Below are 18,865 nucleotides of genomic sequence, written 5' to 3'. Positions count from 1 at the left end.
GTCGTCTAGGCGCATTAAAGCGTCTTTTAGCAAACACCCTGCGGCATCGCGTTCATTATCCTAATGTACGGCTATGTTCTACGTTTGTATGCATATTGATGACCTGTGGTGCATTTAGACCACTCGTTCCACACACACACACACGCGCGCACATGGACGATCCTTTTCTTTTTGCGAAGCAAGGCGCCAACGCGACGGGGCAGCTGTTACTGAAATCGTTGCCACGATGCTCTTTCACTTTCTCCGACTAGATTTGCCTCTCTTTGTTCCTTAATTCATCGCCGGTCTATCGATAGAACGTTGAGTAACGCGATACAATCGGCGCATTTAAATTCTCTGTTCCGTTAGAATTGACGATTGTCACATTGAATTAGTGATTAAAGGGGAAATCACATTTTCGGATAACGCTGTTTTGGTAATTGACCTTTTTCCACGGGATTTTTACTCGAGATTTATCGCGCGCAATTATAATGCGGGTTAATTACTCGTATGCTTATACGTGTATCTATATTAGAGGAATCTGCATACGCTAATCGATCGCCCACAGGCATTCAAAGGTTGATCGTTGGCGCGTTTACTGCTGCAGAGCTTCTTCGATTCTCTTCTTCCGGTACGGCTAAACATCGAACCGCGTGCAAATATCTGCAAGAAATGCGAGATTTCTGGACTTTGTCACCCAGAAAGAGAAAGAGCGCGGGTACCTGAGCCCTTTCCCCGGAAAGTCGAACGAGGGGGCTCCAACGGGATACGTCTAAACATCGAACCGCGTGCAAATATCTGCAAGAAATGCGAGATTTCTGGACTTTGTCACCCAGGAAGAGAAAGCGCGCGGGTACCTTAGGGTACCATAAACTAAGCCCTTTCCCCGGAAAGTCGAACGAGGGGGCTCCAACGGGATACGACGCGGAGAGGACACTCTGGAAATAGCCGCCGAGCGAGACACCGAAGCACTTAGCAGTCGCTTATCACTATACTTTAATACATTTTTGGTTAATACCCTATCCTGTGTTAAATTCACTTAAGTTGTGCTGACAAATCAGAAGTGGGATCAGAATTGCGTGCTAGACGATAACAGTGCCGAAAACGTGTGAACAAGATGAGTAAGGGAAGTGAATCCGTCGCACGCCCGAGGGAGGAGCGCGAGCCCTCTGTAGAAGACTCGCGAAGACGGAGGCAGAAAGACGATTGTGGTGCGCGAATCGCGCGGTTGGAACGTTTGCTCGAGGACAGACTTCGTTCGCGACAGCGGTCGCGATCGGGGACGCGTCGGCGTTCGCGGATGCCGACACGCCCGCGGACACCGAAGCACTTAGCAGTCGCTTATCACTGTACTTTAATACATTTTTGGTTAATACCCTATCCTGTGTTAAATTCACTTAAGTTGTATCCTTCGCTTGTCTGTACATTAGAATTCGTTTTTAATATCCAATTAGCGTTCGTTACATACTGTGCAACCTCTTCGGTGAATCTTGCTAATGTCGAAAGAAGGTGTGCGTACTTCGAGGATCAATCTAAGTTGATCTAACCTGATTTAATTATCCTTATACACCTACGAAAGGTTTTAAATCTAATTAGAACATGTTGGAAATGGGTTCTGAAATGAAATAGTCTTTTCATCTTTTAATAGACTATTTATTAACGGACTCAGAGGAAACGTCGTTACTCTTTGGAATGTTCTAAAGGACTGTACCTGGGCAGCCAAAAAAGAAAGTTGGGGTCCGCTTATACCTAGGAACTGTTTACTTTATGGTATCGCAGTGTGCAGTGACTCGAAGACGGACACCAGACACATCTGATGGAAGGCTTAGTGCCTTTGTTTAAAATAACGCGGAGACATTTTTGTCCTCACTTGATTATTTCCATAATTCGAATTTTTTAAATAAGTAAGAGAAAATTGCAATATTAAATTTTCCTCCAGATTACTCAATCGTAACATCTTTAATACGTTCACCGGACTCAGGACAGATAGAACTCGTCCACATACACACATTTTTCTTTAAATTAGTTTCATATTCGCCTCGTTATTTTTTATGCAAGGAAATTGGTAGCATTTGTCAATATCGGTGAAACGGTGTAGATTTCAAGGTAACCCATTTTTTCATACAGAAACAAATCTACCTTGAAATTATCACGAAAATACTGAACCTAAAAGAGCGTTATGCAAATGTAAGTTAAAAACGGTCAGGATAACGGTGGTGAGCGGTGGAATAAAATATCAACGTGGGCGGTTAAACAGGGTGAATCCTTGTATTTTGAACTATACTGCACGAGTGCTGATACAATTCTGTCCTTCCTGAAAAACTAGTCAAGAGGACCCCCTTGGCAATATGGCCTTCCTTAGCCTTGAGGCAGAACTATCCCTAGGAGGGGGAAACGCAGCAGAAGACTGCACATGGCCCACTCAAGCCTTCGCTTTTTGGACTTTTCTAACACAAATCTAAAGAATATATCCGAAGAAAGAGTTTTAAATGAATTTAACACCTTCTCTACCAAGCGTCGCACCTCTGTGACGCACCAATCGTGCAAAATGCACAAGTTGAGTATTTAATAAATAAATATTCGATGTGCATAAGTGCATTCATCCGTCGTATCATGTAAAACTGATAAAAACATACATATTAAGAATGTAAATGAAAATAATTGGAAGAATAACTTGCAGTAACAAACGTGTTAACTTTGTACTCCTACTCCTTACACACTGAACGTGTAAAACCTTCCAAATTGCGACAAAGTGCCTGCAAACACCAACCTTCGCCACCGCCTTGTACCTTCCATCACGCTCCAGAAACGTACCCCGTCGATTTATCGTCGTCCGCGTCAATTAAAATATATGGGCCACACGGTGCGAAAGGAAGAACCGTGGCCGTTCGTCTGTTGTTTCACATTCATAAACGTCCGCTCCGCAAGACCGTCGATCGTCGCCCGAAGCCATCGTCATCCTCGTCGTCTTCTGCTGCCCTCCTCTCGAACGAACGCGGCAACGGAGGGAGATTCTCTTTCCTCCGGAGTCGCGGCGAGGACCTCAACGGCGACGAAGAGGACGCGGATTGCTCGACGACCTCCTCGCGGAGCGACGAAGGAAGAAAAGGCTCTCCTGCTGCTCCATCGGGTTTCGCGTGGTCCCCGCGGCGATGCTGGTACACCGCGAACAACGAAGAGAGGAGGAACGGTGGAGGAGGCGGTTGGAGGAGGTGGAGGAGGAGAAAAGAGAAACCAGTCCCCTTGGCCTTACCTTCGTCCCCGTCGACGTCGCAAGGAACTCTGCCGGCTCAGAGGCTGAAAATAAATATCGCCACGACGACGAGAACCTTCTTTTCCTTCTCGAGTTTCGTGGTTGATGGTACTTACTCCAGCCGGGTTCTTTAATACCCCCACGATACACAGCCTCGTATTTATTGGTGTTTATACGGCGGAGGTTAACGTTACCAAGCCGCGTAATGATTTATGCCGGCGAGGGCAAGCCTGGACTCGATCCTCTACGTACGAATCCAGTCGACACGAACACACACACACACACATACGGGGGGAAGTTGGATTTTGCAGGATCCTTGATGCGATCGAGTTTGATGGATTTAGTGGTTGGAAATTGTCGATTTTCAGGTGTCGTTGCTGAGGATTTATTGCATTTACGGTTTTTTAAACTGTATTTCATGAAGGCGAATTTTATTGGCAGAGATTTTGGAGACGTTGCTGTTATACAGGGTGTAACTAAAGATCTAGGAATGAGATTGCAAAAATGTTTAATTCGTGTACTGAATGAGGATTCGTTGAATCTATGAATTTTCAAACTAATTTTATGAAGGTTTTTACCGCGAGGTTTTTCTGAGGAATTGCTCCTATGTAACTAAATTTCTAGGTTTCTGTTTTTAATCATTTATTGTGGAGGAATCAAAGACAGTAAAAAAGAAAGCTTAACACCTACTAACATCTCTATCTCGTCCCCAGGAAAAACTTGGACTAAGGGACAGAGTAAATAACCAGCCACACAGATACCCACAAAAGATACTAAAGATGTAAAACGTACAACCCACTAGACGTCTATCTCAAGAACTCTCTCCAACCTCTGATAACACACTAAACCATCAAAGTAGATTTCACCCATAAATTCGTTAAGCCGACATTTCACGCTTTCAAATATCTCCAAACATACTTGCAAACGAAATCGCCATCTACCGAACGACCAAGCACCCATACACACAATCCCCTACAAACCTCTCCTTGGAAGAGCGAAAGATTTAAATCCCATTGAACCCGAACAGAACCTCCGCAAACCGCTCTCCTCTCACCCTACTATCCTCAGCAACACTTTTCCCTCTACGAACCAACGCCGCCACCAGAATCGCAGAATTCGCAACGAAAGCACGTATCGTCATCCGAACCGGAAGGATACCGCGCGGCGCGGAACGTTTCGTCGAGCCTTTTGGAACAAAGCGGGCAGGAACGACGTTGTGTACACAAGCCTGGAAATGAGTCCGGGGCTCTCTCTCTCCTGACCGTTTCGAACCACGACCATCCCTTCCACTTTTCACGTTCCTCGGTACACAGAACCCCCGACGAATCGCGGAGTTTGGCTATCCCTCGGCGAACCAGCCTCGTTAAATATTGTTCCGCCGTTAATTGCCTTATTAATACATATGAAAATCGCTGGACGGTTCCCCGTGCGCTGTGCACAGCACCCCGTGGTTCGGTCCGTTGCGTTCCAGGTCGCGGCGACTAGCCTGGAAAGCAATGCCCGTGCTAAACCAGCGTTATCGTCGCCCCGCGACCAACCGTGAGGATCGATAAATTAAATTCAACCTAGTGTTGCGGTGGCCGCTTGAAATCGCACCGCGACCTCGTTAGAGGGAAAGTTCCGCGCTAATGTCAGCGTGTGCGCGCACCGCTTGACTTCTAAACGGCTGCTGGTCAAATTTCTAGCGGAACGCTGGAGGAGAGAAAAAGAACACGATGCTTGCACGCGTGAGTTTGTAAATTAGGCGAGCGTGACGCGTTTTAGAGGAGAACGCTGCCACTTTCCCTGTTTTTCGGCTGGTGAATCGGGTGAAATCCGTGGAGAAGCGATCGGAGGGAGATTAGAGTGAGGAAGAAATGGGAGAGAGGAGGGAACTTGTGATATTGATACCTCTGATTGGAGAAAGCTTGACTGAAACGTGTTATCGCCGCGTGTATATGCAACGTTTTGGACCTAATTTCTTTTACTTATTGCTGCGTTTATTTTGCTGCTTTTGTGAAGCAACGTTCTCCTTTGAGAGATGGTTTCGGTAGGAAATGGGGATCGTTTAGTAATTTGCAGCGAATGTGTCTCTTTTTATGGTTCAATTTGAATGTTACCTGTGTCACTTTTGATAGTATTATTTAAAGGGTACTTTATGACGTTACATTACGTGGACTTTTAATTGCAGACGGAAATGTGAGGCCGACGGAAAGGAGGCGAAGGCAGAGCTGGCACAACGCAATATGTTCCCTAGCGCTCAAATTAAAATGAGGTAAATAGAACCACTCTCTAGTCGTGTTCTTAAAGAGCAACGCGTAATGTACCGTGGAGCATCGAGAAAATGATACACCTCGTTGCAATTGAAATTCTTCAACGTTACGTAAACTCCCGGTGATTCTTCGCGATACATTACGGGAATTACACAGTCGCGTGGAATCTGAACAACGGAAATTTCTACTGCTCCTTTGCGGTACCGATACACCAATTTGCAAATTATAGAAAGTACTTAGGAGTGACTAAGTGTCGCTGAGGGAGAACGATGGGGATTTGCTCGAGAAAATCCGGCATTTCGCAAATATGAAATTTCAAATCCAAATTCAAATTGAAAAATTAAAACTGAAATGTCCAAATTTAGGCACTCAAATATCCAGATTTATGAATAAAAATATTGAAATTGAAGAATTAAAGTATTCAAATTGAAAAATTTAAATTTAAAGATTCAAACTGAAATTTAAAAATCAAATTCGAATTGAAACTTGATCTCGATATCTGGTCCCACGTTAATTCGACGTTTCTCGTCAAATTTCCAAGAATACCGAGAGAGTCGATTTCGAATATCGTCCTCCGCTCGCGCTCCCATCGTTCCTCCACAAGCCTCGAAGCGACGTCTTCGATGCCTGGTAGACGGAACAGAGCCTGACGGTGGCTAATGTCGAAAGTATCTTTGTCAGATTGCTGTCGCCAAGCAGTTCGCCGGCCACGTCGCCCACAATGTCGAATTCCTCGTCGCCGACGCCACAGACGCCAGCCACGCCGGCTTACAATCAGAAGATGACCGGAATACCCTGCGTGGCCGCCGCTTCCAGGTACACGGCGCCGGTCCACATCGACGTAGGCGGCACAATATACACGTCCTCGCTCGAAACTCTCACCAAGTAAGTACAATACACGCACCCTTTGAAATTCATCGGAAAACCTAAAAAGCTAAAACGTCATTCCTACAATTTTATGGAAAGTTCGACAGCCAATTATTATTCTTAATTAATTACACGGAAAAAAAGAGAAATCTGCTATAACGACTGCGTATTCTCGCGGGAAAGTTGAAATCGTCTATAATTTGAATAATAAATCTTAACTTTATATACAAAAAGCGACGGCGATAAAATTGAAATGTGAGAGAAATCAATTTTAACATCACATCTTCGTTTTCCACGAAAACCAACCGCGTACCTGCGCAAAGATTGTTCCCCTAAGCCGACGAATAGAGACGCTCGAGTGTAGAAAGGGAGCGTGATGTCCGGATCGCGGAAACGTGACCATCGACAACGCTCCAGGATGTTCGTAGTCAGGCAATATCTCAGAGAACATATCGTTCGCAATCAGGCACACCGTTACCATACCCGACAGTGTCCAACGGCTATTTGCGGTTTACCCGTACACTTTATGCATAAAAGAGACGTAACGTGAAAGCACAACCGCACTTTACGCCACGAAGAATGATCGATAGAAACCGTGCAACTGTCGCAAAAATGTCCCCTCGAATCCCAAGCATTCGATGCAACTAATCATCGATTCCACCGGTCAATTCGATTCAACGTTTACACAGGCACGCGCACACTTGTTCAACGTCTTACAAACCACATCTTCGTTTCGTTTACCATCTGTTGCATAGAAGCACGTGGCTCATAGATCGGATCGATCGAAGACGTAATAAATTACCGTGACGCGATGTCCATCGTGTTCGACGTTAATAAATATCGATTTCACTACCCGAATCGCCGCGTTTCCGCTTCGTTTCTACCCGCGTAGCACAGTGGAACGCAGAAATGTCGCATCCGATACTGTTACACACCGGCTCGGTTCGTCGCGGCGATATTCATGGTTGCTCGTTACAGTCCACCGTTCGTACGCTAACTAACTCAGACGTGGATGGATACCTGCAACGGTCGGAGTGTTGTTCGACTAAGAGAATCGTTAGAGTTCCCGGAGGATGAATCTGAAGGGAAACCGCGGTAAAGTTAATTCTAATTGGCAACCGGCGAACTCGGCCCCTGTTACCGTGGCCCCGCGTCGTTAACGGAATCGTTAACCGAGTCACTGGAACTCCCCGCTCTCCGAGTCGCGGATGAGCAACGCGAAGATTTACGACCCCGGGTCCCGTTAGGCGAACCGAGGCGTCTCGAACAATGGACAACCGCGAAACGCAACATAGAAAATCACTTCTTCTCTGACGATCCTCCACCCACGCGTACACGTGATATTTCAATCGATCGAGAGATTCCATTAGGTCAACTATAACTGAGAGAAACCGCCTATGGTGTTAGAATCAATTAATCGATTCCCCTCCAATTTATATCAATTACAAGATACAACGTCTCTGATAAAGCGAGGAAAGTCGAGATAAGAGAGCTGACAGTGTATGCGCGTGTGTCTATTAAGAAAGGAAGAAGAAGGGAGATAAACTGGATTTTATTCTTGTCGCGAGTCCTGTTCTCCTCCAGGTTTAATCGAGCCCAGCGGAGCGTGGTAGGACCGTTTCGAATCGATCCATCGGCTAGACGTATTCGTTTCACTCGTTCGACGATTTTAATCGGGCGAGAAGGAACGCTGTGCTCGGGAGAGATTGTAAACGACACGTGAGGATAAGTGTCGCGACGTGACGCAGCCGCCGCGTCGGTGAAAAGTGGCAGGAGAAGCGGGTCCAATCAAGCCTCTGGATACTGGTATCGTAGAGAACAGCCTGTTCCTGCCAGTCTCTCCCCGCTGTATCCTTCCTCGGTCACGCTCGATCGCACCTCTTCCTCCTTCATTACACGCGGTCGACCTTATTGTTTTGTCGAAAGTATCCCGAGTTTGCCGTCTCCGCTCGATCCTATCGAACGAGATAGAGAAAGACGGGAAGAAAATGGCGACAAGGTCTGGCCACGCGTGGTGAACGCTAAACGATCGAGAATTGTGCGAGTCCTTTTCTGTGCCACCATGTTACACGTTACACTTTCTTTTTGTACCACTTCCCTCCCCGGACGCTTTACCTTGACTTTTTCTACTTGTACAATGGTGATACCAGGCGTGGAGGTTTGTTCGAACGAAATTGTCCGGATCGATTGCTTCTTTTAATTGGACTTTATAGAAAGTACGGTGTAGAGTAACTGCTTGTCGGTTAATTTGAAAAGAAAAAGTCAACGGGAGTAATACATATCGTCGGTAAGATTGAAACTGAATTAATAAGAAGGAAATGAAGGAATTTCTTTCTTTTTTTTTTCCCGTTGCTACTCGATCGAGTTAAATCGAGCTGGTCATTTCCTGGTCTGGTCATCGAGTACACTTTACATACGTTTGCGAGAAAAAAGCGTAACGGCGAAAGGTAGTAAAAGTCTCGAAGCATAAAGTATTGTATGATAAGCGAGTTGCACCTTTCACCCATTAAAACTCGGGGTAAATCGCACCTGAAACGCTCGACTCGGTTTAATTCAACGTCGTAACGCTCGAAACGGTTTAATGAATCGCAACTATGCCGATGGTAAGAGATACGTAGTCGACGAATTGTTCGTTGGAAATTGTTCCAACGCTTAATTTCTCGTTTAATTTCATTTTTCCCTTTTACTCTACTTTGCCTGCTTCCTGTCTACCTTATTTTGCATACAAACGAGTTTACACTCGATGAGAAATAAATAAATGTCCGTACAGTTGGCGGAGTGAATTTTATAATTGATCGACGTTAGAAAATTTGGAAAAAGTAACTTTTACGGGTGATATTAATTTTCTTGGGAGAGACGGGGATCTTTAGTTCTGATCGGAGGAGATTGTCGATGGTAATGGAAGAAAAGCGATATTGAAACGGTGCAAAAAGGAGCCCGACCTTCCGCGTTTCCCCGTGTTACTCACGAAATTGATTTACGCCAGGTAAATCATCGTCGACGTGTAACGGCATCGGTGAAGATCGCATCGAAGATAGTCGTTTCTCATGGCGGGACACCTACGAGGATTTATACACGGTTCTTCGTGAAACGAACGACAATGGACAGGGATAATAATAATGATTGCGATGGTGGATAGATAAGCTTACAACCGCAAGTAAGTTAGCGGGGATACGTTCTCGGATACTGGCTGGAAACAGTCACTAAATCAAGCTACAGTGAAAATGGACAGTGGAAATAAATATACGTGCACGTAATCCTTACATTACGGTATAAAATATTGCACGGTGAGGCTGCTTTCTTCGGTCACGTCACGAGCCCCATGCTAATTGTAATTAAATGCTGGATACGTTAAAAATCAGTTTGAGAATTGTTGGAAAATTCAGAAAAATCTTGGAGGTTTCAATGTTTAATTTCTAAAAAAAAATCTGCAACACGCTTCGATGTAAAAAGGAAGAAAGAAAGGAGTGTAATAATAGATGTTCCACGATTACGCGATATTATATTCGCTTTCTAAACATCTGTTTCCGTGAAAAATACCGATCGGCTCTGCCGCTCTCGTCGAGCAAACATCCATTCTGACATAACGTCAAACTATCCTAAATGAAACCGTACAACGTCACGTCATCGTATTAAGCAGCTTTTCAAGCCGTTCTATTCCATGATTAATCTTACAGGGTAGCTTGGTCGTTTTCCATCGGACATTTTCAGAAATGACGTAACCGCCGATCATTAGTTTGCGCTTCCGGTATCACGTAATCCCTAAAACATCGTCCATCATCCTGCCGGACCGGAGAGTCCTGGCGAAGACTTAGCAAGACCCTCGGGCTATCCCATGGAGATCCAGCTAGTCCTCGTTTCCTCGCCCTTCAGTCCGGCACGTGCAATTTGCCCAACTCTGACAAAGCGATTTTGTATTGGTCGAGGCGCCTCGTCCTTACACACACACACATGTCTAGGTAATCCCTTGCATGCATTGTCGCTGGTGTGCACCGTACAACGGCATATATTTTATGCACAGAGCTTGTACAATCGCGTGGAATTACCTTGCAGAGTGACTCTCGTTGTTAACTTTTATACGGCGAAACAAAGAATGCGAAACGAGTTTATAAGCCATTCATTGTAACAAGGGAAAAACAGACTCTCGCAGGAAGAACGTGCAGAGGAAAAATCGGGTACGTTCGCGGGTGAAAGGAATGAGAAACGATTCTCTCCCGACAAAAGCGCCGAGATTTATAACTCGCCTAGGTAATATTGTATCAGGCACTCGCGGCTTTTTTAATTAAAAGTTCCGACTTTTTTTTCATTCTTCAGACTCGAACGTTAACCGTGTTAATGAAGAATGGTCGATGGTCGAAATCTAACAGAGATAATCGATAGTCGAAATATAACAGAGATAATCGATAATCGAAATATAACATCGATAGTCGAAATCTAAAATCGTTAACCATTAATTAAGTGTCTAAAATCGTTAATCGTTAATTAAATGTCTAAAATCGATAATTCACAATTATCGTCTAATTTTACAATCGATACCAGGTCACCAGTCTATCCCTCCACTTGCCAAACATCGAACTGCACACCGAGTCTCCATATACTTTATTGATCAAACCTGGTGCACGATGACGCAAGCAAAGTGTACCACGGTAAAGCTGATCAAGAACAGGAAGATCGAGGCAACTTTGAAACCATACTTTGGCCAGCGCGTTCACGCATCTACATAATCGCGCTCGTATAAAGCCAGTCGTGAATATTTACGTAGCCTACACACGCACATAAACACGTGTATCCGTCGATACATGTGTGTCCGTGCGTGCGTGCGTTTGTATACGTGTGGACCAAAAGCAGAGCAGGAATCTGAGTGATGTGAGCCGATCGTTTAGCGTTTTCCCATAGCGAGCGGATCTGACCCGGGATCGGACCTCGGTCGGTCGGTGGGCCCAAGAAATCGCCCCGGGTAATCACGGCGCTCGTCCTCCGCCCCTGGTACCGTTTCCTCCCCCGCACACCCACCCTTTCCACGCCACGATCCCCACGAAGAAGAACTCGCTGTTAGCCTGCGAGCGCATACATCCTGCTACTCTTCCTTCCCTTTTGTTCCTCGCCCGTGCTTTCTCGCTTTTTTCACATCTCAACACCGCCTCGCCTCTACTATCCGCCACCATCGGGGCCTCTACTCCGGCCGTTTCTTCTTCTCTTCTTCGTCGTCGTCTTGTTCATCTTCCAACGAGGTTGGTCCGATTTTTGCTGCGTCAGCCTTCGTCCATTGTGCCGTTTAAATGAGAGAAACGAACGCGATCTCGGTGAGAAAAAATTCGTTTCCAATTGAACGTCGATTCAGAGAGAAACGTGTCAGGTACGTTCTGTTGCGTTTCAATCGATACGCGGATTTTCCGGGGCGAAAAGCAACGACGATCGGCCGTTTGCTTTTCACCAGCGAACTAATATATTCGATAATGTTTCTTCGCAGAGGAGAGAATTTCCTCGCAACAGGATTCGCAGAATTTTCATTTTCTCCAAGAGCAGCCTTCTCATCCTTCACTCTCGACTTTCGCGGTACCGTCGAAAAGAGCGAAAGAGCCACAGCAGAGGGGAGAGAACGAGGAGAGAACCGTCTCTCTCTCCTCCTCGTGTATACGTATAGCGTCGTACCTACCCCGCGGTATCTTCTCTTTCTCTCTTCCCCGCTGAAGTCAGATCGCCCACGGGCTCCACCAGGCCGTCGTTATTATATGTTATCGCCGTGGAAGGTATGGGAACCGGCCTGAGGGGGCACCGGATACCTACGTCGGTATTTCCCCCTCGTTGTGCCATAACGCACCATCGAGGTACACGAAGAACCGACTCCTCCAGCTCTTGTTCCCTTTCTCCCTCCCCCTTCGCCGCCACAATCTCTTTCGCCCTCTTGCTCTACGTGCTCGTTCCCCCGGCGGCCTTCGTCTTTAGCGTGTGCAACTCTTCCTCCTCCTATCCCTCCCGTCCTTTTTCCAGGGCACTCGTCTATTATATGCTAAATTACGACGACCTTCGGCCGCGCGCACGCAGAACGTGCCGGCTGCTATCGAAAAATACATCAAGACCTCCCTCGGTACCGGATGACACGACCTCGACGAGAGTTGCAGGATTGCAGGGGCGTTTGGGGAGGTTTCGATTGTCTGACGTGATACGCTCAGACCGCTGACAACTGATTAACACTGTCCACCGTGGACTATGCAGGGTGCTTGACGTAGTAGACAACAAAGTAGAATAACAAAAATTGCCAAAATAATGTTTCTTCAATGAAAAATCATGGCTTGACAAACATCCTGTATAATTCGGGACAGTTTGAACTCTGTCCTTTTCTTTTGTATAAAAAGAAGTTTACTTGAAGTGTTATAAAAATATTAAAGAATATTTGTTTAATTATGTTAACTCTGTGCTCATATCTCTCTGGTACTCCGTTTTAGTAAAAAATGAATCTCGCTGTACCTCGAACTAATTTTGTAAAAATTAGACTCGTTAGATTCGTTATTAACTTATCAAAACCTGGGAATGAAATATCTTTCTCATTCTTAAATTTAACATCAGTTTCACTCCAAGTCCGCCGAAGAAAAATTCCACCAAAAATCTCTTATCCCCGTATTAACAAATTTCTCAGAACGTGTATTCTACAAAACCGTGTAAAAACAGGAAATACAACCAGATCAAAGTCGTTCAATTTCCTGTACGTATCAATTACCCAGCGAATAGGGAACAAAGTAACCGAGCCTCGGATATCTCGCTACAAGGATCACTCGCTGCTTACTATTTAAATAAAATCCAATTACCGAGAAACAAGTGTTACAACGTCAATTCATACCTGGGATTAATCGCGTGACAAACATCGCCGTGATGTATATCGATGTTATAAAACCCGCGCCGGTCGTATGTCATTCCATCCAGATATAATTCCCAGATAGACACGTACAAGACGTAGACTCTGAACACGAAGCAACGAACAACGAAACAGCCTTAGCTCTCCCCGCTCAAATGCAACGTGAAACGCGTTTGAAAATGTCACGGGCACTTTCTAAAGCTGAGCCGGAAAAGGTGGCACGATTCGACCGCGGTCATCCACGTATCCGCATCCGTTTAAACGTCCAATGTCGATACGACGCGGCTCACCTTTCTGTCATCGTCGAGAAAACCCGTTCCTCCGGTTATTTTTAGTCGAGAGTAATTCGTTTCTCTCCCCGAGTCCTCCCGTGTCCTCCGTCCTTTCTCCGTCCAGGACGATCCAGGAGAGAGGTGGAGGCATTCGTTCCGCCAGCTTTCACGAAAATGATAGCGCGAGCTCGCGTCTGCATTCTCCTCCGGCGTGGCAGCCACCGCAATAAAGAGATGAAACTCGAAGCCGACGATGACGATAATCGATCCCGTTGCCACGGGATTAAGCGATCGAAATCGCGCTCGTAATAAGCAACCCTCTCTAGAGATATTTTAATAGTCGCGCTCGCGCACAATTTCAGATCGTATCGCGGCATTATTTCGTGTCTTCGTTCCACTCGACAGTTACTCTCCGTTCGAGTTACCGTTTTTTACCAACCGTTCCTTTAACCCCTTAACACTTGTCACCGTCTGTCGTCGAACGGAACATCGTCAACGTAGATTACATCGAGTTTCACGTTGAAAACACGACCACTTCCTCGTTCCCTCGAAGAATCGTAATTTTGCGATGCGAGATATTTAGGTCAAAATTTATACGGAAATTATGCCAGGTAACCAGGAAGCCTCACGTTTCAAGTGTCTCCGAATGGTTGGAAATTTAAAGGACACACGCGACGCGTCGCACGTCCCATCGTCGAAACCGCCACTTTTCCATCGCCGAGGCATTACGAGGTGGTTCCGTGAACAAATTTCCATTACATTTTCATTAATCCAATAAAATAATTGCCGGACGAGACGGGCGCCCTTTAGTTAGGCGGCTCGTCGAGCCGTGACAAAATGCACGTTTACGACGTGACGTTAATCGATCCGTCGCGTCGCGTCGGTGACCGTGAATTAAAGCGAGCCAGGGAGGCGACTTTGTTGGGAGAAAAGAAGAAGGAAAAGGTTCTCCAAGGAGAGAGAACAGCTGCTACGGAAGACGACGTAGTGACTGGAAGCGATTTTTGGGCAGGTGACCCGGAATATCGGCACCTGCCTCGCCTCAACGAGACCTCGTCAATGCGAAAGCGTAATTTATATGTCGCTGCGCGCACAAACGCCCCTGTACACGGTATACCCCCCCTACAAACCCTCGAGTAACCGCTTCACGATTTATCGGCCGAATCGATCAGCGAGATTTAAAAAGCACCGCGGACGTGTGTACAAGCTTACAAACGACATCGGTTTGTCCGAGAAATTGAGAGGCAAGCCGACGCTGCAAGCTGATTTCACCGACGCTCGATCAATCGTGCGGGTGTAAGGACGAATTTGTTTTTCCTTTGGTAGTTGGAAATTCGAGGAACACGTTGAAATGTTCGATTTATACGTTGAGGATGTGTAAATTAATCACCGTAACGAGAAGATTAAAGAGACACTGGCCTGATTGTTTTTCCACAGCCGCTAGAAGAGGGAAACTAAAATCGCTAGAAACCAACTATGGGGACTATCACCTCTGCGCACGTTTAAATCTTACAACGCATTGACTTGTTATATATTTAAGAGTAGATTGTAAATTTGCGGTACTGTTAAGAAAAAAAGAAAGGATATATCGATAATGATAATTATTATTTTACACGTGCATATATTCACTATAAGTGTTTGCCCACGCATTTATTCGCGGTATTCCGTATTTCAACGAGCTACTTCATTTAACCAGTTTCTAAAGAAGGAGTCGAGAGTTTCGCGATGCTTATTTAAAAATAACATTTTTCGAAAAATTTGTCAGATTTTTGCACGAAGAGAGAAAAGTAGATGGGCAAATACTTATTAGCGGTACATAACACAAGTTTTTTTTAATTTTAAAGAAGACGAAAGATCAAAAGCTCCGTTATCTAAAAGAGACATTTGTATTGGAAAGAAATTGAAAAGTGTGGCTAAATCTGTCGATAGAATTATAGTATGACATAACAAGTGAGATAGAGGAAATTTGCTAAATTTGAAGATGGAATATTAAAATGCACTCTAAAGTCCTTCGAACAAATTTTCAATATTAACATTTTCATTCGAATCAAACATCAGGAAAATATTTTCGTTTGCTTCCAGGTATCCAGAATCGAGATTAGCGAAATTGTTCAACGGCAGCATCCCCATCGTGCTGGACTCTCTGAAACAGCACTACTTCATCGACAGGGACGGTGGCATGTTCCGGCACATCTTGAATTTCATGAGAAACTCTCGTCTACTGATACCGGACAACTTCGCCGATCTGGATCTGTTGCTAGAAGAAGCACGATACTTCGATATCGCACGTAAGAGAGAAACTTCTGTGTATCTTCGATCGTTCTACCTTCGATACGCTTTAATTCCATGCAATTAACTCCGCTAAATGACTCGGTTCGATCGTTTAACTCGACTCGATAACCGTTAAGTTCGAACAAAAAAAAAGGGTATTTAAATTTTTGCCAGAGTCGGTATTACTTAATCTCGCGAAAAAATCTACACGATTTGCCGGATACCAGACGGACAACTTCCTCTGGCTTCTGTTACGTATGAGGGAAAGGGAGGGCGAAAGATCACGGTTCACCGTCGATAAATCATGTTATCTCCAAGGCAGAATCTCTCCTCGGATCATTTTTCCTGCCATTAACCACTAACACCAGCAGCGCTGCGATATTCACATTATGTTGCATTAAAAGCAGCAATATCTTGATGAACGAGAGAGTAACGGCGAAAGCCAACCGAGACTACACTCGCGAAATCCCAATGGCTACTCTGTGTATCGTTCGATCGCGATCACGTCTTCGGTTTCCACTACTCGTTATCGAGAAAAATGCAAACAGAAGCGCTGTTGATGTTTTAATTGATATCCACAAATTCGGTAGCCCAGTGAAAGAAATCCTGACTATTTTCTTTTTAAAAAAATCCCATCGTCAATTTTTACCGAAATGAAACTGAGGCAGTGGAAGCACGAATGAAGACACTCTTGAAATATCAATTTTATCATATGCATAATTTTATGTATTCAAATTCGCGTGTTTATCTAAAGAAAAACATTTCGAATAAAAATACAACCCTTTGCCTACAAAACGATCCAAGAAAAATTCGAAACTAATTCAATTTCCCAATTCTGCACAATTCCCGACACTTGGATCTCCCCTTAGATCCTCGTCCCTCGAGAACACCGTATCAAAGAACATCCCCGTTCGCCTAACGAAACTTCAACCTCTCTTGCAGCAATGTGCAGGCAACTGGAGCAAATGAAAAAGGAGCGTATAAAGAACGGTTCGACGACGATGACCACAATGTCCTCCTCGTCGCCGAGTCCTCCGCCCGGCAATCAATTAGACAATCGCGGAACAGGTTGCGCAACGGCGCCGTGCAACCGGGATTCCGACAAACTCCGTTCTAACGAAGGAAATTGCAACTACGAGTGCGTCGCTCTCCACGTCAGTCCAGACTTAGGCGAACGAGTGATGCTGTCCGGTGGTCGCGCGTTGCTCGACGAGGTGTTCCCGGAAACGACCCAGGCTGTGATCGACGCTCGATCAGGCGTCGCATGGCATCAACAGGACGCCCGTCACGTAATTAGGTTCCCGTTGAACGGCTACTGCAAGCTCAACTCCGTGCAAGCGATCACCAGGCTTCTGAACGCCGGTTTCCGCGTGGTAGCAAGCAACGGCGGAGGTGTCGAGGGTCAACAATTCTCCGAGTACCTGTTCGTTCGACAGGCCATCAACACTTGACGGAACACCGCACACCAGCGGTAAGCTAGCTCGCGTTATATATGATCCCGTTGCCTGCAACGCGCGACCACCAGGACGAGTGAGCTGTCACAGGAGAACACTTGAAGACTGCGTCACGAACGATGATGATCCGTGTGGTTCACGGCGGTGAGGGGGAAGTGTTGAAGCTGCCACGGAACAGAGATATCGTAACTGTACATTGATTCGGGAGATTACGACGGTTTTATCGACACGGAGGAGAGTGTATAGTTGGTGGAAGCGATTCGGCGAGAGGACGTAGAATCGGACGAAGCGGTAGTTTTGAGGGAGGTAACGTGTTCGTAGTGTTAAAAGGCATTTTTGTCTCTCGTTTCTATACGCTTCGTGGGTTACACTTTAAATTTGGAAATATTAAGAAGGAAAGAATATTTTTTTTTTAATACTTTAGATTCTTAAAGATCATTGTGTTTAATTTGGCAAATAGTCAGAAAAAAGGAATACTGTTTGAGTATTCAAAGGAGTATTCAAAGGATTGAAATGGAGGATTCTGTGTGATCTCACAGCCCAAGATTAAAAAATGCATCTGTGGGTCCCGAATGAGTTTCACAATATACCGAACTACTATTAATTCAGGTGGGGGGTATAATTGACCCTAAAATCCACGAACGTGATAAGGATTTCGTGCTTCGTTTAGGGCTGTTGGATATCAACTTTTAAAATGAAAAAATTTTTAATATTAATTTCTACTACTGCTTCAATGAAAAATTGTGAGCATAAATTTTAAGTATCAATTAACGCATAGTCCTGGGCGTGGCTAAATCGGTAACGCCCCTTAGTGCGTTAATTTACGACCTCGCTATATCGCTTCCGCCAACTATACTCTCTCGCGAAACAAGGTTTCCTTAGTTCAAACAAACGGCGATCTTGATGTTGAACGAAGAGTATTCTAAATAAAATTCTGCGTTAATTTCTATTTAAAGATTTTCTATTCTGTGATGTGTGTTTCGTGGTTTCAATTCTGTTTAGGGACCATCGCTGTGAGTTACGAATTTATTGTTCGCGAGACTCTACGGTAATATTAAGAGGAGAAACGATGTGGTTAGATTTGCAGGGTATACTTATACATTTTGACTGCAGTTACGGTGGTCGTTTAACGCGTGTTTAACTTCAAACTGTGACTTACCGAAATAAAGATTTCAATTCTGTGTAAGTGAAACGAGAAAATGATCGTTGATATTCTCGAAAATTGTTAAAATTGGTCTCGAATTTGTTTAACAAAAAAGAGAAAAGAAGTACACACAGTACGTCAAATTTGATTTCGTTAATTTACGATCCTAAAAACTTTTGACGAATCGAGTGCCTTGAGTTGTAAGGATATTAAGTCACAGAAGTTCGACCGTGCGTAACGTGACGGAATTACAACTGGCGCCCGCCTGTAACATCCTGATTACAAGTATTACCGTTAAGATCGTTTCAATATCTTTATGAAAATTCGGCTGAGAAACATAATCATCGCAATTATGTGTGTGTGTGTGTGTCGTCGAACGGTATCATCACGCACGCTCGTGACCCACTTATTGCATATAAGTACGTCGGGTGCGCCGCTCCTTACTTTGTTCTTATTTAATAAGGTGTACCTATATGTATTTAAATGCCATACTAATTACTGTAAATACCGCGAATAAACG

General features: G+C 44.9%; 1 protein-coding gene across 1 annotated transcript; it reads left to right on the top strand.

Annotated features, from left to right (window-relative positions):
* Positions 1–5,409: 5,409 nt before the first annotated feature.
* On the top strand, positions 5,410–17,198 carry LOC108573697 (BTB/POZ domain-containing protein KCTD1). Its single transcript, XM_017936174.1, has 4 exons — positions 5,410–5,486; positions 6,166–6,369; positions 15,559–15,764; positions 16,690–17,198. Exons 1-4 carry the CDS (start codon positions 5,458–5,460, stop codon positions 17,196–17,198), a joined length of 948 nt encoding a protein of 315 aa, XP_017791663.1. The 5' UTR covers positions 5,410–5,457.
* Positions 17,199–18,865: the final 1,667 nt, after the last annotated feature.

This window comes from Habropoda laboriosa, unplaced genomic scaffold (genome assembly GCF_001263275.1).
Source record: "Habropoda laboriosa isolate 0110345459 unplaced genomic scaffold, ASM126327v1 scaffold151, whole genome shotgun sequence".
Taxonomy (NCBI): Eukaryota; Metazoa; Arthropoda; class Insecta; order Hymenoptera; family Apidae; genus Habropoda; species Habropoda laboriosa.
Note: the sequence above shows the minus strand (reverse complement) of the source record. Positions and strands in the feature narration are given on the sequence as shown.